The 21773-nt window shown below is 33.9% G+C and overlaps 2 protein-coding genes across 7 annotated transcripts; one reads left to right on the forward strand and one right to left on the reverse strand.

The window, feature by feature from the left end:
- The first annotated feature begins 188 nt into the window (after window positions 1-188).
- Window positions 189-21491, forward strand: LOC105317548 (fibropellin-1). Of its 5 annotated transcripts, none has more exons than XM_034469328.2 (20): window positions 189-243; window positions 13038-13282; window positions 13825-13965; window positions 14454-14589; window positions 14865-15014; window positions 15173-15315; window positions 15452-15613; window positions 15698-15738; window positions 16972-17085; window positions 17322-17435; window positions 17549-17662; window positions 17914-18027; window positions 18111-18224; window positions 18452-18562; window positions 18640-18753; window positions 19043-19156; window positions 19389-19508; window positions 20469-20661; window positions 20758-20808; window positions 20902-21491. In XM_034469328.2, the coding sequence occupies exons 2-20, from the start codon at window positions 13173-13175 to the stop codon at window positions 20936-20938; spliced, it is 2193 nt and encodes a 730-aa protein (XP_034325219.2). In that variant the 5' UTR covers window positions 189-243; window positions 13038-13172; the 3' UTR covers window positions 20939-21491. The 5 variants fall into 5 exon arrangements, with proteins under 5 accessions (XP_034325219.2, XP_065943584.1, XP_034325218.2 ...); XM_066087512.1 differs by lacking the exon at window positions 189-243 and adding an exon at window positions 4255-4679; XM_034469327.2 differs by lacking the exon at window positions 189-243 and adding an exon at window positions 6814-6947.
- Window positions 3542-10425, reverse strand: LOC105317547 (arrestin domain-containing protein 17). Of its 2 annotated transcripts, XM_011414211.4 has the most exons (9): window positions 10026-10422; window positions 8678-8841; window positions 8130-8249; window positions 7443-7610; window positions 6691-6914; window positions 5967-6146; window positions 5271-5573; window positions 5007-5181; window positions 3542-3895 (listed from the first exon to the last, which is right to left on the reverse strand). In XM_011414211.4, the coding sequence occupies exons 3-9, from the start codon at window positions 8245-8247 to the stop codon at window positions 3741-3743; spliced, it is 1323 nt and encodes a 440-aa protein (XP_011412513.3). In that variant the 5' UTR covers window positions 8248-8249; window positions 8678-8841; window positions 10026-10422; the 3' UTR covers window positions 3542-3740. The 2 variants fall into 2 exon arrangements, with proteins under 2 accessions (XP_011412513.3, XP_065943587.1); XM_066087515.1 differs by lacking the exon at window positions 8678-8841 and having other exon boundaries at window positions 10026-10425.
- Window positions 21492-21773: the final 282 nt, after the last annotated feature.

Here is a 21773-nt window from a genome sequence, read left to right on the forward strand (position 1 = left end):
TAGATAGGGAGACAAAAACTTCAGAAGACACAACTTGGAAAAACCTTGTAACTCGTGACTTGCATTCATTTTTGAAAATTATAGATTATTTCAGGGTGACCATGCATTAAAATGTGCATGTGCATCCCTCGCATTGTTAATTTTGTTTTTCTAAAGCTCTGGGGGGTACTTATATTTATATATACACACAAACACTAGTTTATCTATATCCTGAATGGTTTATTGACATCACTTCAGATCGAGGTATTTATTGCGTGCTATATTTTTTATTTCTCTAACAGTTTATTTTTAATTGATAAGTAAATTATCAAAATTTTTAAACATGTAATAGCAATTTTAATTATATTACTAATAAAAAGCGTTAAAAACACAAGAAAGACATTTATGGACATTGGTATTCAGGAGATTGTTACATGAACTTAATCTGTTATTCGATGCATAAGGCCTTTATGTCCGAAGCAGATTTTCTTTCTAAAAATGTATTTACTAAACTCAATGTAATGCATTACGGGAAGGATGTGTTATTATAGGGTGAGTTAATGTTTAACATTCCTGTTTAAAACAAGAGGCAAAACACTCCTATAATACACTTAACATTAATCATTAGGCTAAGCCGATCCATGTAAACAAATAAACCTTATATACTTTAAAGAATGTAAAATCACTTCAACTTTAGAACTGCAAGAACATATATAAAGAGCCCCTCTGTATTGAAGACTCAAACCTAGTGCAATACACAGGGGCCAAGCCCGTTTTAACATTAATTTCAATGTAACCATTTCAACATTAATTTCAATGTAACCATAAATAAAGAAAGAGAATAATGACGTATATCTCCGCTATTTTAATACCCATCAACTTGAAATTCGCCATGGGTGTATCTCAGACATTACTCTTCCGAAAAATACACGCATATTGCGAGTGTTTAAAAAATTAATTGATTTATTAGGCTTTTGAAGCGAGTTGGTAGTTTTTTTAACTGGGTCAGAGTTCGACCCCTTTATTTATTTATGGTTACATTGAAATTAATGTTAAAACGGGCTTGGCCCCTGTTGTGCAATATACGAAGCTGGTGGAGTTTATACTGCACCCACCTGACAGTGGCGGTTTCTATAAATGATCAGCCAGTTCGACCTCGAGAGACCTTACGTATTAAGGACCCTCTCCACTTTGTACTTTGATTTCAGGTCACTTTGCGGGAAATATAAGAGTGATCTGCCTTCGATTTCGAAAAAAAATTATTTCACTTGTACATCCGTGTTTGAAAGGAAAGTATTAAAAATAGATACAGGTACCTGTCGCAATATCATTTTCGAAACATAGGTAATGATTTTATAATGGTGTCTGTAACTACCGATTTGTCACAAGTTCAGGAAGCCTGCATCGAAAAATCAATACTTAGAACTTGGTGTATAAAGAAGATGGGGGATAAGATAGAGCGCAAATGCTCATTCGTATCAGTCGTGAAATACATTTTGAATTTATTTTTCCCAATTAAATCCATTCAAATATATTACATGTATAATGCAAGTTTGCAAAAGCTGAATTTCTAACTATATTCAGTTTTTAAAATATTTAACAAACGATAAGAAAAAAATTACCTTAAATTTTGGTGGTATCGAAGCCATAACAGAAAAACCCTAGATATATAAGGTTAATTTATGTCAGGTGCTCTAACCACTGAGCCATTTCAGACACAGTAAATTACTCTGTTTAAATACTATGTGTGACTTTGGTTACGGATTTACGCACTTGTATCATTTTTTCAAAACGTTCAATCGTTGGGACACAAAATGATATTTTTAATGTATAGTTGGTCATCTCTCCACATTTTTGTTGACTGAAATCGGTTTGTTTTTCATTAGACCTTATTTAAATTATGAGAAAAATATGGAGCACAAACCCACCCCATTAAAGAAAATGCCTTGAACTTCTAAAAATGACACTATTTGCAGGTTATGATACGTATACTCCTGTTTGAGTCAACATATTCCAAGTATTGAACATATTTATAGGTTACAAATCAATGATATGTTAAATATATTTTGTTTTAAATGTTTTTTTTAAAAATCAGATTTATTGATATCTTAATTTTTCAGTAGCTTGTCCAACCGTTTATGGGCATTTTACACGCATTATCCACCCATCTTCTTCACTTGATATATTCTGAGCCGTTAATACTTACACCAGAGTGCAATGAATGCTGTGTTAATGAAGAGATAAATGTATGTTTATACTGCATGTGCTCATTCGCAAAACTATACAAGAGAATTTGAAGGGAAAAAAAAACATCCAGCAGATACACGTATTTTAAACGTTCAGTTCTAATCATGCTTTAAGTAAAAAGGGGAAAATATAGTTACTGCTTGATGGAATCGATCCAGCGATCGCAAAATCGTAACCACCAGGCCACGTATACAACACAATAATATTTGAATCTCTTTTTAAATATGTGGCTAAATACATTAATGTTTTGGAAAAGTGACTCTTTGTCTAATTTTCAGTACGAAAACCCACGTTTAACCAAAATTAGTTTGATATATTTACATTTGCCAATACATGTATGTTCTTTATATAAACCTTTAGAATAGCGAAAACGTTCAATTCTGTATGAATTTTTTCACGACGTCACCATGATCATAACACGCACTTGTCGCTTGCCAGTTGGATAATTAGAAACAAAAAAATCAGTAATTTTAACAATTCTGAAAGATTTTCCTTTTCAGATGTAAATATAAATAATAAACAGCAATGTTAAAATATTAAGCGGGATATGAAGTTAGTTGCTACATGATCAAATCTTCTAAAAGCCCAAATCACAGGATTTGATCACGTGACCAACCAAGTTCATATCCCGATGGACTTTTTAACTTGCTGTTTATTTCTTAAATAAACGCGTATAACAATACCTGTATAACATAGTTTTAATCGAATTTCTTTGGTTTATTTTGGTTCAAACACTTTTATAACCCAATTTTTATTGCATACTGATTTTTTTTTTCACTTCCCTCACAAAACCTAAGGATTATAATGATCATATCGTGTAAGATAACGAAGACCCGTTTAACTAGGCAATTGGAAATTTGCGTTTCTTTCCAAATATTTTAACAAAATTATTGTATGATATTGAAAATGTTTATTTTAGGCGAAATCGTATACATTTTGTGCAACATGTAAGTGCACTATCCCTCTTTTTCGGCAAAAACTATGGCAACGTTTTCTACTTTTATAGCATGGTAGATTTATAACTTTGCACGATAGCTTTAAGTAAGTTCTGTTGTATTGATCTGGCATATATTGTATGAAGAAAACGATGGGTAGTCACAGAAATTTTTAATCCCAACAACCCTTAACGAGGGTTTAGAACGCTAGATCTAGTACATTACTTTGTAAATAGTCGATTCCCTTGATAAATTCCCCAACAAACGAAAATTGCGTTTTTTAGACTACTACAAAAAAAATCAAAAGAAAATAAAACCACTTCATAGAGGCATCAGTAAGCGGAATTGGTCCACTACTTATTCAAGAAGTATCCAAAACGTTCTTAAATGAATACCATTTATTCAATAATAAATATACATGCCTATACTTCTTACAAAAATATTTTATATTCTTAATATATATCATATTATTTAGCCGTTCATATAGATATCCTTTGAAACTTTATAATCCAATTAGGTGTGTATTGCTGATCTATATACAACGTTTAAGCTCATCCACTGTGGAACATGGACCCTTTATTAGGAATCCTTGGGCGCGTTTTCCGTATCTGTGGGTTGCGTTTTGCTGAAGTAGGTGTAGAAAGGGGCGAATTTCAGCTGGCCATCTGTGTGCTCGTCGTCGCTTTCGTCTGTGATATCATTCTTCCCCAGCACACTTTCCGAGTAACTGGGAGCTAAAGAAAGGCGTAAAAATTACAGTAAAACTATCGCATGTTGTAGATTTTGAATGTACTGGGTGGGTGTAAATACAAAATTTACAACATGACAAAGTTTTCATGTTGTAAATTTCATGTTGTAAATTTTGTATTTACACCCAACCAGTACATTCAAAATTTACAACATGACACTACGTTCATCCACATGCGCGGAGCTAGAAGGGGAGGGGAATCTGAACACCCCATCCCCTTGAAAATTTAAAAATCTTATTAATAAATTTACAAAGTAAAATAACCAAAAATATGTCTTGATTCCCCCCTCCCCCAGCAAACTTAAATATCCCTCAGACCCCCCCCCCCCCACACACACACCCTGGAAAATTTGTCTTGATCTGCGCATGATCCGTTATATTGTTTCTTGAAAATAACAGTTAACCCTCGTGTTACTTTATTAGTTGATTGATTTACGTCCCACATCAAGCGATTATTATTGTTGAGAATAACGAGGCAAAACAAATCAACATTACTTTACTCAAATAATTGACGATATACACGATTTGAAATGATGATTAATTTACTCTAGCTTTCTGGGAACGAACTTGTGCGGGTGTTCTTATTGTTAAATCACGAATTCCCGCGACGCATGTAGCTCAGATAGGAAAATATTATCAAGAAAGCAATGTTCTAGGCTTGCCAGCAACAAAGAAGGACAAACCCTATGGAAATAATTGTCTTGTCCTTTGACCAACCTGACGTCATTGATACATGCATTTTCAAATGGAAGGCAGAAGTAATATTACAAGTAAGGATAGAATCGATAAATAAATTATTTTCATACTATTGAATACACGATAGCATCAGTTACTCAGTAGATTTGATGTTAATCGTATCACCAATTTCATTTTTGCAAATACTAGTACATGCATTGATTTCATCAAAATATTCCACTATACATTATACTTGTAAAAGTAATTTGTTTTGGCAAAATTTACATTTTTTGTACAGTTCCGATTTTACACTTACATACATACTTATAGTATAGTCATACTTTTGTAATTCAAATAAAAATAATTTACTTTAATAACGCATTAGCAAGACTAAGTTATAATTGAAATGATGGATTACTCACGCTGATCGTAACTATCTAATGAAGGCACGGAGAGGGTGGCGCTAATGGGCGGGGTGGAAGGAGTGACGGGGAGACAAGCGTGTACCACACTCTGCGGTCGCAATGGCACCGTTCCAATAATAATCTCAATGGGGATTTCGAGGTTGGACGAGAGGCCAATGGTTTTGACAACCAACTGTCAATAAATGATAAAAATTATCAAAAAACGAATTTTTTTTTACAACATTTCCATTAACCAAATTCCCATAAAACAATCAGGATTACCTTTAAAAAATAACGAATGTCTATGATGTTGCACCCCTCCAGAAAAGAGGGCGGTACCGGCGGGATGACAAGGCCGCTCTCTTTCCAGACGACAGATTTACCCCCATCAACCCCTGGGTGCGTGATTTTGGCAACTTCTTTTCTCAGTTTACGCGTCTTTACGGTCTTCATTCTGGCGCCATTTTTCGGCGGGAAAACCAATACTTCCGATATCTTGTCCTCAGAGGGCTTCCGTTTGAGTTGATTTTTGATTCCGTTAGCAATGGTCGGGACTTTGCGTGATGTGGAAAAGTATATTGTTTTCTGGAAAACACAATCATCAAAAAACCCAAACAAACATTATACAGGCTTCAGTCGTGGAATATTCATCTATCATGCCCTAACAATTAAACGTCAGCGTCAAAAATACTGAAAAATGACTTTATTGTCCCATGATTATGGTAGTTTTCATTTTTGTGGATAAATAAGTCCGTTAAGTTTTATTATCAAGTCTATAATTTGTCCAAAGAGAGAAAACAGATACTACAGAAAAGCTTTTCTAAAAGCATACACATACGGAATGACATTGCACCATAAAAGAAACGGTCAAGTATTATTCCATAATATAAACCAAAATCATTCGACGGCTGCCTCCGCAAATCTCTGTCTGCAGAAAACCAATAAAAGAGTGATTACGTTTACGATAGGGAACTTTACCATCTCCAAAATAGCCCAAACGTCGCAATCAAACGAAGACAGATTTTGAATTTCGGCGTTTATATTGATCTCTTCTCCAGGAACAAATCCTATTCTGTCCAGATGAATGGTCCCCGAGACGGGACCCGATTTACAACACAGACAGCACATTCGTTTGGATCCTCTGTTAGTGGTGGAATGCTGTAAAAGGATAAAACATGGAGAGAGAAAAATCCGGAACTATTTGAGTGGAAGTTAATTTCATTTACTCTCTGCATAATGTGAGAAAAGAGCTGTAATTCTGGCAAAGAAAATTACATCTTAACGCCATGAATACTGGAAAATCATAAAGAAGGCTTTATTGCTTTTATCGATTTCGCTGTCAGAAATAAGTATAAGAATTTTGCCTAAACGAACTCTTCTACGTCATAAAGGCTGAATGATAAGGCTGTGCAACAATAAACAGTGCTCTCTGAGGAAAACTGCATGATTAAAGTAAAGAAAAAAAATCATAAATGACGTATTTTTCTTTCCAATATTCTGCGTTTTAAGTCCTTTTTTTATCCTTAACTTTGTCACATTCTTAAGTTTTATTTAGTAAATTCGCGCTTCCTTGCAATTCCCATAGAATGTTTTGGCAAAACTAATTTCCGTTTTACTCGAGTTAACAGGTCCTTCTCCGTGCAAGGCGTGAATGACGACCAATAAACAAGAATTATCTTGCAAATAAAGAAGTCTCGCATACCAACACGTTCCTTTGAGAATTCAGATCCAATGGAGCTATCAGGGTGAACGGTCTCTTGTAGTTTATGTTGAAACTATTCGGTCGGTCCAGAGTGGAATTAATGAAGTACCGGACGTAGCCCCAAGGGCCTTCAAACGATGAGGGTAGAGCATCCGGGAGGCCGAAATCAAATGGAAAGGTGTAACGACCCACAGGGAGGATATTGTGTTCCCCTTCCCCTCTGCCTACAGGAATAGAGAATGAAAAGATCTAGTACGGTAGGATTATCAAATAATGACATAAGGTCGGAAGCAATAATCACTCGAGGAAGGAACACCTTTGTATTGTCCAGTAATTTGAGACATTTCATTTCAAAATACCACTTTTTTATAATGGTATAAATATACACGCAAATAATATAATATCAAAGACTGGGAAAAGAATAAAGACTATTCGCTTGCAATGAAGAGTTTACTTCTAAGGATGCAAATAGAACCAACACTGATAAAAACGGAGTTCACGACAGCTTAATTGTTCCTTCTCTTTTACTAGTAATTATACATGATATATAAAAGCAATGCAGCATATTCTTTTTTAAATAAATAATCACTGATTGTTCTTGAATAAAAAATACATATAGTAACAAAAGGTACGTTTCATGTGTAGTCATGTGTAGTCAAGCATTCTCGACTGCAAAGCTATACAGTATATTTTAAATTATTTTTTCTGCCACGTGAAGTTACAATGGCTTTTAAGAGGCTAATATTCAATACCTTTTCCGAACAGTGGAATTGTCCGGTTAAAGTACTCTTCGGATGCTGAATAATGGTCATCTGTTGGCAACCGGAAGCCACCTTTCTTTGGACCGGAAGTTTTGTCATTAGGATTTGACGAACTCGGCCAATCAACATATGCCTCTCCGCGAAATGAAATTCTTATTTCTAAAATAATAAATGAATTTTTTTTAAACTTGAAGCTTGAAGGTTTTGGCTGAAACTTAAAAGATAACCTATTTTACTGACCATGATACAATTGTACCGAACTTTGGAAAGGGTGTAAATTTATGATGTTAAGTACCAAATATAGTAAACAGAACGAAGTGATAAAAGATTATTAGTATGCAATCCTAGGAAGATGGTAGTTAAGAAATGCATTAAATTAGATTCCTTACTTCTACAAATTAAACGACCGTGATAGTGGATGGGCGGTACGGAGACCGACCCCTTCTGTACAAACGAGTTTTTTGTCGTAGCGCGATAAGAATTCATCACTATTCAATGAATGATACAAAACAGAACAGTGTACGCATATATAGAATTCTTAGCGACAGTGCGAGAAATACCAAAATTGGAGAAAAATCTCGCATTAAAATTTACAGTGAAACAAACGACGAGAAATTATTTAAGGATTTTGAAAGGCACTTGTAAAAGTTGAAATGCAGTATAGAAGTCGATCCATACCTCTAATCTTCACAGGGGTGTCCAGTTCTAGTATTATTTCGCCTCTCACTACCTGTCCCAGGTAATACACTCCCAGGGGATTCTCCAGATCAATGATAAACGTCTTGATCTTCTCCATTCCTACACAGAATTAGCAACAGTTTCTCAGAATCATTATACCAATATGAAAAGTCTTGGATGTCTTTTTATGCTCATCATGGCACGATACACAAATTACCAAAATTAGCTTCTCCGGAAATAGCCAATTAGTTATTTATGGTATTGTGTTAACAATCTTTTATTTATTCCCCCTAACGAGTCGGGGATCATGAAAGTGAGTGGTATTAAACGGAATCTCTGCATCATGAAAAAACCAATCTACGCAACAACCTCTCTTGCTGCACCTTGATTTACCTGCAGACGACAGTCGCCTAGTAAACGCAATCGATTTCTTTAATTTAGAACATTGAAATATTTAAATAATGACGATGCTTAAAGATGAACAAGCATTCCCAAGAGGAAAAAAACCAGTCACAATTTTGACAAGAAACTTGTTACAGCAATCTTACCTCAAGGAATTGTGTTTACATGTTTACTTCTGAGATCGTCTGCTTATTGGCAAGCCAGTTTACAATGAAATCCCAGACCATGCAAGTTTCTGGTATGTTCAGTGTCGTCAATGGAACAATTACAACGAATCAATATTCAGATCCCACCAAAGGCCGACAGAAACCTGCGGAATTTTACCAAATGAAGATATCTTTTAAATCATCGAACAACTATAGTCGGGTATGGTATTTAGGAATAGCATGCAAAGCTTTTGACGTCTCGCGTCTACGCAATCATTGCTCACGTTGAAATTGATGCAAAAATCTGTTTATTCATCCCAATGAACGTCAATGTAGGATTTAAGGAAGATACACATAGACATTTACATTAATACTATCTGATTTTTACCTTTGCGAATAAATCTACTATTAATTGAATTTAATGAAGATACAAACAGACTTTTACTTTAATACCATTTAATTTTTACCTCTGGCAAAATCTACCATTATATTGAAAAAAGGGATGGGGATGTCAGGTATACGTTATATAAATATGAATAAAGATAAATAAATCGATGAATAAATAAAATTGCGGGTGATTTTATAATTAATTTACATCTTGCAATTGGATCGATATTTCATGTAGAATATACTCAAAATTTCACAATTTAACAGATCTTGTATCACAACTTAATTTTCATCAGATGTAGAACATGAAAATTTTCTAAAGTTTCAAAATTACCTTCAACAGCAAATCTTGTCCATGAACTACTTATTGGTTTTCTAATAGCATGTACTTAGTTTATATAGCATTAACATTTCAAATACAGATTTCATACACTGGTCATTTTTACTATTCATACATAATATTATGTAGATTTTTCGTTCAGTCATATTGATTTTATCTGCATATATTGTATTTAAGGGTGAAAAACACAGCTTTGTCATAAACATACTGTTAGATTTAGGTTTCATACATTGGTAATTTTGGCTATTCATACATATATGTAAGTTCTTCGTACATTCATCTTAACTATATCTGCTTATATTGGATTCAAGGATGAAAGACACAACTTTGTCATAAAAATAATATTCAACGTTTGCAATAGTAGAGATTCCGACGGAAAATTGGGTAAATGTACGTACGGACAAAAAAAGGCAATAATCACCAGTTTTAATCAGCCTGAATTGGTAAGTGATGAATCACAAACGTTCATTCAATTCAATTAAGCACAAGGTCAATTGGATTAACACAGATCCAACCATTTGAATGAGTGAATAATTTGATACTGAAAAACTTGATTTTATCAATCAGTTAAATGGAAAAAGAAAGTTTACTTTAAATACAATTTATCAAATGAATACATACTGTTTGCTCTTTGAGAAATCATGTTTACGGCAGTCCACCAAGCTTTTTTTTAATTTACAAACTCCTTTCACAACAAAAGTCGTTAGTATTGTAATATGCAACAATACCGAATACTTAATATAGCCATCAATTTCTTTCTACACAATCATCAGGCGAGTTCTACCAAAGCATCCCTGTCTTCCCAACCTATTGATCCGTGATCAAAATCGGAGTAAAATAGCGGCGGACTTGAAAGATTTTCTGTATTATCGTATGTAAGATGTAACGAGAAAAGAGGAGAATATCGAGAGAGGGTTTTTGTCATCTGCTTCTTCAAATGGGAGTCTTAATGAAATCTCCCACATTCACTAAGACAGTGCTGATGAGATTTCTCCAGAGTGTCTCCATTGATTATGCTTTCTTGGCGAATATTCCGTTCTTTTAAGGTTGAATTCTGATGAAATGATTCATTAGGATTCAGGGCTATAGGGTGCATATCAACTAATGTTATCTTCTATAAACCCAAAAGAGTCTTGGAGCACTAAGGACGTCTGGGAACAATTTGATTGGAGTGTGTTTACATTGATTTCATGTTTTGCACAATCGGGCTTAGAGGACTTGAAAATTAATCACTTTGAATCTAAGTGAGCTCATCTGCGGGTTACCATGGATTGGTATCTGCAATATGAGACTTACAAGTTGGAAACATGAGAGTATAATTAAAAATCTTGCTGAAAGTCTGCCAAAATTCTTATATACAGAGCACATTTTCATTCAGATGATGGACATGTAAAACTAAATATGTTACAAGCGGATCCGAATATTCTACATAGAAAATCAAAAGTTTCCTGTTTTATGGAAATCTTATTTGATACATGTACCGACGTGTAACTTTAAAATGATTTATTTAGATAACAATATCTGGTGTTAACACATATTACGTGGAATTTGCGTAGTATGTGATTTGAATTCAGTTGTTCCAGTCTTTAAAAAATGTGTTTGCCAGCCACAATACCCGAGTATAGTTCTATCCGGTTGCAAGTAATGTTTTGTGAATACCGGTATTTCCTTAGTAGATATTAAAAACTCATGTTATTTTTGGTACTTTTTTAAGATTTAAAATAACATTTTACTATGCAGACATAAACATAAATACACTGCATTAGAGAATTACTCTTATATAGGACTGAAGGTTGTTTCTAACGATTTGTTTACGACGTTTATTATTTTCTGTCTTTAGACATAAAGTAAATACAGTAAAGGCTGCAGACAATTTATTAAGTGGTATCAGATTTGAAACAGGTTCACGTGATTTAATGATGGGCGACACATTGATTTTCTTCTGTTTTCATGAGTTCACTATTCCAAGTAATGGCGACAGTTTAAAACAAGTTCGAACCTAGTAAACTCTCTGAATTCAGCGACAGGAATAGTACATACAAGCCCATGCGAAACTACAAAAGGTGATACAGTTGTATTAAAATCAATTCACGATGGGCGATCTAAATGTGAATAGAAACAACTCCGTTATCCTTTTTGACATATTTACTAGGTAAGATAATAAAAAGCACACTAGTAGATTATTGGTGTTTTAGACAAATTTTGAAAACAAAATTATGCTCAGAGATTTTCGATTTCCAATTCACTATCATCATACGATATTTCGGTCAGTCATTACTACATAAACCCTCTCTTTCACAAAAAAGGTTCTCTCTATTTGAAAGTGTCGCACAATAAATCACTCTCTATCCATAGACGCGTTCCTTTTACTACAGTATTTTACATATGGTTTATAACCACTTAACGTGCAAGACAAACACTTTATATATCAGTTTACACCCTTTCAATATTCATAAATAAACGCTAAATTAATAAACAACCACATTGACCCAGATTCGAGACATCGATGAAGTGCTTTCAAAATTTCCCGTGGTTTTTTAACAGCTAAAAGAGAGAGAGAGAGAGAGAGAGAGAGAGAGAGAGAGAGAGAGAGAGAGAGAGAGAGAGAGAGAGAGAGATTAATGAGTTAGTTTTCTATTGTTCAATATTTATTTTTTATAAAAGTTTTGTAATAATTTAAAAATAAACTTCATACTTTATTAAAAAAAATATATTTAATAAAATTGATAGAAAACTCGAACCGAAAAACTTGTCCCCTAAAGTAGGCATGGTAGCTTGATAAAGTAATTGATTAATCTATATTGTTTATAAGCACTTTAAGACTTGTATGTATTGATTTTTATTTTGAATGAAATATCTGAAAATAGAAGAAAATTACTCTCTGCAAACTGGAAAACAAGGGCTTGACATTTGCTGATTACAAAAGTTCTTGAGACTTTGATGTAGGTTACTTATGAAGAAATATTAAGCCGTTTGTGCACATGAAATATAATTCAATATACCAAAATTCAAAGTCAATATCTTTTTATTACCTCTTCAACTTATTTTTAAGTAAATTACCTAATAGGGTACCGTAAATTCATCTTTCAGATTTGAAACTAAACTTCCTGATCTCTCAAAAATGATTGGATGAGGGTTTCAGTATAAATTAAACTAGAAATTTCTTGATTATAGTTGTAACATTAATTTTTTCTTACGAAGTATGGATGGTAAACTTATTCTATTTCTTTCGGTGATTTCGGGATCCTTGGCCAGTCATTTCCGAGGTGGTACTATAAGTTGGCAACCAACAGGTTTTGAAAACCAGGTTCATATGTATAGATTAATTTTAATTAATTAAGTAGTAAATCTTTTGTTTTCAAAAGTAAACTTATTAATTTTTAAACAAATAAAGTTTTTTTGCCGGGTTCTTCCTCAAGACAGATTTTACTATTTACTTTGATAATACTTTCGTTAAAGAACTTTCATAGAAAACGCAGTTAAAATCTCCAATTGATACTTTAGATTTTTATTAAACTTTTTCTAGTTGTTGAACTTGTTAAATTTTAAAAACCATTGTGCTTAGAAGCAATACTCAAGTGACAAAAATAATATGAATTTTTTATTATAAAAGATCAGCTTATTCTATTCAAGGTGAAATTTTCGTTTAAACTTGGGTGGTACTATGGGACAGGACCAGGATGCACCCCTAATAACATCGGTAACTTGACCACGGGAGGGACTTACGACTACTGGAGGTGTACCAGCGGGTGTGGAGGTACGCCCAATATGAACGACATCAACTATGTGTGTACGGGAGCTAGCATTGAAGATCTATGGGAGCAGGGAGAGAGGGACTTCATTTACAATTTTACCGGAGTTGGACCTTTCACCGTATCGTAAGTTTAGTCTTTTATTAATTTAATATTTCTGTTGTAATGAGATGATGGATTCAATTCTATGGATATGGATTTTTACTTTATCTCTTTGTTTGTCCATGGTTGTAGTTATGAGAAAAAATCACATTAAATTAAGAAAAGTAGAGGGACAAGATCACCTGCCTTTATTACTAAGTGCTTAGCAATTGCAGCGACAGACATTTCAAATAATTAATGTTTTATCTTTAATGAATTTGAAAAAGTATAAATACATTGAAAATGTTTATAAAAGTAACAGTTGTGGATTTGTTTTACCTTACTAGTAACTAGTTTACCTACTTAGTTTCTAAACAAAAAAAAATTATTTAAAAAAATCATATTTGAAAGGAACTATATTTGATAAGGACCTACCCCCCCCCCCCCCGAACATCTTAATTTTATTGTACTAAATTTAATGGAACCCCCCCCCCCGTCTTCTCAAATGACAAATGTATTATGATAAGTATCTGGTTGCATGTCTTGCATCATAATCTGACTTGACTTTTCAATCAACCAATCAATAGATACAGTGGCTGCTGTTGGATTTCCTTGAATTATGGTTCCTCCAGCTCTTGGAACATTGAAACAACTGTTTACTTGGCGTCTAGGAGCGACATAAACCGACCAAACTCGAGCCCCATCACTGCAGGACAACCAATGTATATGTAAGGAACTAAGTAAAATACACAAACATTGACTCTTGGTTCTTCGAAATGTGTTACTATATAAATAGTGCCTGTTTAGGAGGGTAACTGTTGAAATTAACAATCCGAGAAAATCATTGTCAACCTCCGCTTCGTGTTGGTTGACAATGGGTTTCGATGGGTGTCAATTTCAACTTTTTCCCTCCCAAACAGGCACTATTTATTCTATTATACTGAATGTCTTAATTTTAAAGAAAACTTTAGTGCTTTTTATACAGGAATGACGTGTATTCTATAGCGAACCGCACGCGCATAATTTACGCGCATGTAACAATTCGTTGTGTTACCCGTTGCCAAATGTGTTGCTAATGCTGAGGGTAATAGAACGGATTTTATATTGCGTCTTAACCAATCATATTTCAGTATTAAACTTGAAAGTATAATAAAAGTAATTGTTATTCATGTGAAGACTGCAAGACTAAAAAAAACTAGCTTATTGTCATTCCTAGCGTGCGGTACGGAACGCGGGTGGTGCTAACGATACCTATGGTGGACAGTGACGGGGATACGATTCGATGCCGGTGGGCGACAGGCAATGAGTGTGTGTCTGTGTGTAACAGTCTTCCACTGGCAACGCTTGACTCTGTATGTATACATGTTACACTATTGTCCATTAGGACATTAGATTATTCCGGAAACTGTTTTACATGTATTTCAGAAGAAAATTTGTTATAATACATGCATCATGCTGAGAACTTATACCCAAGCATCTCAAGAATGTATTATATTCTTTTACCAATTTTCTGACACAAAGTATGGTGTTAGTTCTGTCAACAAAACTTTTATTTTTTTCACTTGAATGCACAGAAGTTATTGCTTTATCGGATAGCGTGACCGAAACACAATTTATAATACTTTAGGATACATGTACAATTACGTTCAACGCCACCCACGCACTGAATGGAATGTACGCCGTGGCTTTATCCATCGAAGACTTTCCCAAAACGAACATCCTCATAGGAAGCAAGCTATATACTCCAAACGACCCGATCTCAATAGTCCCACTGCAGGCAAGCAGAATGGAAATCCTTCGAGAATATGATTTTTATAATCATTTCATTTTTCTGCTGGAATCTTACAAACAAAATAATCGAATAATTAAGACTGTGTATTTTTCATTGAAAAAGGTTTTAAAAATTGATTTTTGACCTATAAAGTTTCCTTACAGTTTTTAATAAACACCGTTAACTTGGACGCGTCCTCCGGTGCCCCGCCAGTGTTTGTGAACGACACTCCCCCGGCAGGAAGCGCCCTGGAGGTCAAACTGCCACAAACTATTTCAATTCCATTCTATGCTTACAGCAATCAGACGTAAGAACGCCATGTATATTTCTGTAACGACACAGTCCAATTCTCTGAAGAAAAAAACCCCAAAACAAAACGTGTTCTATGAACAACTGTCAAGCTTTAACTTAAAATAAGTGAATCGTTTTGACCAATTTGACAGAATTTCCCGAATTGACCTTACATCGCCAGCAGGAATGACCTACTCTGACCTTCAGCAGGACTTTTCCCGCCAGGATGTATCCTTCATCACGACCTCATGGACACCGACAGAGGAGCAGATTGGTTCTCATATCCTGTGTGCTACCGCAGTGGACTCAATGGGGTAAGATAAACTGAAATCATTAGATCGATGTATGATTTACTCGAAATCTGTCTGAGAAGTTTTCTATTTATTTTTGAATTACAGGTCAACTAGCAACTACCACTGTCTGTCGATACGTGTTTCTGGTAAGATGACACTAAAAAATTATAACATCTGACATTACTAAAGATCAATATTTTATCATTGGGATACTTATTTCTTCACATTATTGAATCTTAATTTGTTTGTTCGCCGATCTCTAAACTGCAATTTTATTTTTGTTTTTTTGCCGTTCAAAAAGAATGAAATTTTCTTTAAGTAACGGAAGCTTTTAAAAAATTAATGCCATATATATTTATCAGTGGCTTTTCAAAAATCATGACTCGCAATAAAAAGGATATCAGGTCCCGGTGCCATTAAATTCAATTCAATAATAACTAGTCTCACTTTTTCAGATTTAGGTCATCAGTCTGTCAGGTGACCTATTGCATTTGATCTTATTTCGTCGTCTTGCGTGAACAATTTCACATTTTTAACTTTTTGAAAACTACATTACCATTGTTACCATTTTTGGTGTGAAACATCTCTAGGATAAGAGGAATTTAAATTGTGAAGTATATGACCTTTTCCGTCCCCGGGGCCTCTTGGGCGGTGCAAAATATGCAAAAACTAAGTCATATTTTAAAAAAATCTGCTTCTCTATTCTCACACTTGTGGGGAAAAAACTAAAAGCATAGTTATAATGTCATTGAGGATTTTAACTAATATTGTGAAATTCGTGTCCCCTAGCTAAGGAGTTTCGGCCTTAAGGCTTGGCCATTTTGGCCATATAGTGAAAATGGATTAAATTTTAGAAAATCTTCTTCCATACTCCCATCTAAATTTAGAAAAACTAAATGCATAGTTATTATGTTCATGAAGCCCTCTACTTAATTTGTGAAACTCATGACCCCTGGGACAGGGGTTAACGCCCTAGGGCGGGCCAATTATTAAGAATTAAATCTTAGAAAATCTTCTTTTCTTCTTCAACATAAGTGGGAGATAAACTAAATGTGTGGGTATGATATTCATGACGTTCTCTACCTAAATTGTGAAATTCTTGACCCCTGGGACATAGGTTATATATTTTTTTTAATATCAAAAAGGAGAATGTTTCAGATATATATCACCACAGATCCCGGTACGATGTATGTTTAGCTTGTATCAGGTGAATTAAAGTCATGCTGCATTGATACCAACTATGACTGACATCTTTTTACGTAACTACTTTCGAGATATCATTAATGGGGTTTGACACTGTTTATAACGTTTTAAATGAATTATTATAAAACCTTTGACCTATCTAAGTATCTGAAACATTTATAACATGTTATCCCAAGAGGTGAGTCCATGTGACAGTAGCCCGTGCCCTAACAACATGACCTGTGTACGAGATGGCGCTAACTACACGTGCCAATGTATGGTTGGATTCACTGGACTAAACTGCGAAAATGGTAAGGTTCTAAATTGAACACGTCAATACACTACACTGCATGTACAAACTACAAAGCTCTCAAGCATGATGCCCTTAAATCCTGCAAGCATTATGACCTAATGATTGCATTGTTGTAAATGAATAAATATTGATATAAATAAATGAATAAATAAATAAATAGATAAATAAATAAGTAAATAGATAAATATCAAATAAATAAAAAGGTTAATGAATAAATATATATGGATTTTGTAGACATCAATGAATGTGCCGGTGATCCGTGTGAAAATGACGGGACCTGCAATGACATCATCAATGGATATTATTGTACCTGTGTGAATGGCTTTACTGGCCTAAGCTGTGAAACGGGTATAGTTGTAATTTGCTTCCATCTAAAACGATGCTTAATTATCTTAATAATTATTCAAAATGTAGATACCAGCGAATTGTTTTAACGTGTTACATCTTTTTTTTTATTTTAGATATTGACGAATGTGCAAGTTCTCCCTGCCTTAATGGAGGATTCTGTACCGATGAGTTGAATGGCTATAACTGCACATGTTCAACAGGGACATCCGGGCCTTTTTGTGAAATTAGTAAGATTCCATCCCGATCCTTTTTTGTGGTATATTTGTTCGAATTAAAAATCGTAAAAATGTGGTCACAGGTAATATTACCATATTGCTTCTTTTTGAAATGACAAGTTGTAAATTTTACAAATTTTAACTCTTTACGTTAATTAAAGATTGCAATCATGAATGCTATTAATAAAATACAAGTCATAATATAATAGTATTATTGTCTGATGATCACTTGTGGCTTATAAACTTTTGTAAACTTCTGCAAGATATCAATGAATGTGCAAGCTCTCCTTGTGAAAATGGCGGACATTGTCGTGATGGGATTAATTCGTTTACGTGTACTTGTGTAAATGGATTTACGGGGACACTATGCGAGACAGGTATGTACGTGACGGTATCAATATTTTTTTTTTTTAATTTAGATGGACACCTTTCAAAACATGTATATTATAATTTTCCTCAGAAATCAACGAATGTGCAAGTTTCCCATGTAAAAATGGAGGCACGTGCAGAGACCTTGTAAATGGATTCACGTGCACTTGTCCCCATGGATTATCGGGCCCGTTGTGTGAAATTGGTGAGTTTTTTGAAAGGAAATAGATTTTTGATATAAAAATAAAAACAAAAATACTACTTCCAAAATCAGGTACTTGGACCATAAAATGGAACATTTGAATTTACACTATAAGTCAATACGTTATAATTTGATTTACTTATTTACTGCATCTTGAGTTAAATTTAATGTATATCAGTTAAAGAGTTTTTCTCTTGCACAACATGAAATAATTATATCTCTTTTTCGAGGTATTTGGTGTTCTAGTTATCCATGTCAAAATGGTGGCACATGCGTTGATATATCAAATGGATTCACGTGCATTTGCCCCGCGGGAATGTCTGGAACATTGTGTGAAACAAGTAAGTTTCAAACTAATATTACTTATTTGTATATATTTGCTTAAATTGTTTTTGTAAGTTGTTCATTTTTCTTAAAGACATCAACGAATGTGCAAGTTTCCCCTGTCAAAATGGAGGCACGTGCAGAGACTTTGTAAATGGATTTGCGTGCTCTTGTCCCCCGGGAACATCGGGGCCGTTGTGTGAAATCAGTGAGTTAAATTTTTCTCAGATTTCTTTAAAAATAGTTCAATCTTATAAAATTAATATCAGGTCACATCAAAACAAAGATAATTTTTTTTATCTATTTAAAAATTATTTTTTAATTATCATGCCGTAAAATGGGACTTTTGAAAATTCAACTTTAATGGTTTAAATTATAATATTTGCAAATACGTTATAATTGGTATTATCTATTATAATATAGTTAAAAAAATATTACATTAACACATTATATTAGTTGAAAGGTTTATATTTGCATTGCATTAAGATTTCTTTTAGGCAACAATTGGTGCTCTAGTTATCCATGTCAAAATGGTGGCACGTGCACGAATTTATTGAATGGATTCACGTGTACTTGCCCGATGGGAACATCAGGACAGTTGTGCGAAATAAGTAAGTTGATCAATAATGAATTTCAATGATATTAGATGCATTTGTTTAGCGCACGTGACACATCACTTAACTGGACGACCAAAGTAAATTTAAGATTCATAAACATATTCTACCTATTTTTGTGGGGTTAATAATGTTTTAATTTCTGTTTTCATTGGTTTGTGTATTTCCTTAAAAAGACACAGACCATGTAAAGCATCCTTTTCGTACAAATCATTCATTTCTATTATAGATTACGATGAATGCGCAAGCAAACCTTGTCAAAACAACGGTACATGTTTGGATCTCATCAATGGATTTCAGTGCTGGTGTCCAATTGGATTTGGAGGAATAATCTGTGACGTAACGATAGGTAAGAACTAATTTAGTTATCATAGAAACATATATTAGTAAAACTCTGCATTATAATTATGTCAGTTCCAGGGTGACATTTTTGCACCGACTTGGGTGCAGTCTTCGTAGAAATCAGATATATTTTGAGGACCATTGCTAAAAAAAGGTTCATAATATAACTATCATAGATGTTTCTCATTTGTGAAGTGCGATATTTATCTTTAAAAAAAATCCTATGGGAAACTTATTATTCATATAGACCCCCCCCCCCCCCGCAATTTTCATATAAGATGTAAAGAATTTGCTACCGGATTTTAGGTACTTCCTATAAGAATGTAAATTCCGGTAGGATTTGAACAAATATGCAATAAGATTTTAAAGTCCGGTTTAGAAACTAAATTTCCTTCAGGGAAACTGGCTCTGTATTCTACATTCCTGTAGGAAGTATGTTTATCCTACAGGAAATAAGATTTCTGTATGGTTTTTCGAAAATTATAACCCCTTTGGTAATTATTATTTCCATTAGATATTTTTTTCAAAATGTTGATATCTCACCTGTCAGGGGTATGAATGGGGTATATATAGTCGGTAATGGTCCGTCATGTGAAATATATGGATATAATTTGTATATATGTGATAAAGTTTATCGTCATTTTGTTATTAAATGACCAATTTCGATTCAACTATGTGTTTTAGTTCATCAATTTAAAATCAAACAAAGCAGAAACATTCAGAGTTAAGAGTTGACAAAAATGGATTTTATGGAAACGTAAATCAATGATAACGGAGTATATGTTATTGCATTCTAAATTATGCGACCAATAAGGAGGCCGGGTTGTCAACAAATTATCCATCAGATTGGCCTTTACCTTATATATACGATATTTAGTGGCAAATATACATTTTAAAATGACCAGAACCATCCATCCCTAAATAACTTATGTTTTCTATGCATGCCAGTAATGTTTGTACTTTGCAGATCAGGACGTATGTTCCACTGATCCATGTTCAGCGATGTATAGTTGTAAACCCGATCAACTCTCTTACTCTTGTGAACCAAGTGCCGCCATGTACGCCTTGATCGCGTCAGCAGTAGCGTCATCAGCAGGAATTGCGGCATTTGTGGTATTCAGACTGCTGCGACCGTCCTATAAAGTTGTGGACCACTCTTGGTCAGTCATATGATTATAAATACATGTATTCAACCTTCAATGTTTTTAATATTATGAAAATTCAAAATGAATTTTGAAACACTGTTCTGCTTACAGGTTATCAAGTTACACAGATGTACGTAAACCGGATAGCCAACCAAAACAAGTGTATGTTCCAGTTCCTAGTAAAGGCAACAAAACATTATTTCTATTTTTAAAATATGTATCATATTGTAAAATCACCCTTAATTTTCTTTCCAGATTCACGTTACAGAACAACAAACCTTCATTTGCATGAAAACCAACACTGCTGTGATGTTCAAACTTTCTATTGTGCTCTAGCGTATAATTATAGGCTTTATGAATTGATTGTATAAATCTGTAATGAAAACTATTTCCTTTATTATCTTAAATCATTCAACCAGTATACAACCAGACCATACACCAACAAGTTAACCGAAGGTTTACGCAATTAATGTGGTTAAAAAATCTCCAATAAAACGTTATTCCGTCCAAATTGTTTACATGTACTAGTATATCATTGAATGATTAAGAATCCCATCAGTTGCATGACCACATACATGCAGAGGACAGAAATGCACATAAAACTCACGTACATTAAAAATAAAATATGACAGATATAAAGTTTTCCGAGACCTTAAGTGGCAGGTACATTAGAAATTAAGATGAAAAAAGGAAATTTAATTCAGAGTATTATGATATGATAAACTGTTGAAATAACGATACATACAATAACCAATTAAAAATTGCAGTAGTTCTTTTTGTTGGACTTTGTATAGGAGCCATAGACCCTTATATCTGATTCATTTGAAATAAAGCTCTATATTTTTGTTTTTGTGGGTTTTATTTCTTTTTGCCCGTCAACAATAGGAATGAGGGCATTGTGTTGATAGTATGATTATTGTGTTGTGTCATTTTCGTACAGCAAAAGTTTACACGGTTATCAAAACAAATAGATGACCATAACACCTGGCAATACAATCCATGCTTAATTAAGACGGCTCTATGGTCGTGGCCTGTTTAAAGCTAAATTTTTCTCCTTCAAATAAAGAGCTCTGTATGAAGAACATTCAAATTTTAAAGCTAAAATATTAGTTTATTTTAATCCTTAA

Source organism: Magallana gigas, chromosome 6 (assembly GCF_963853765.1).
Source record: "Magallana gigas chromosome 6, xbMagGiga1.1, whole genome shotgun sequence".
NCBI lineage: Eukaryota > Metazoa > Mollusca > Bivalvia > Ostreida > Ostreidae > Magallana > Magallana gigas.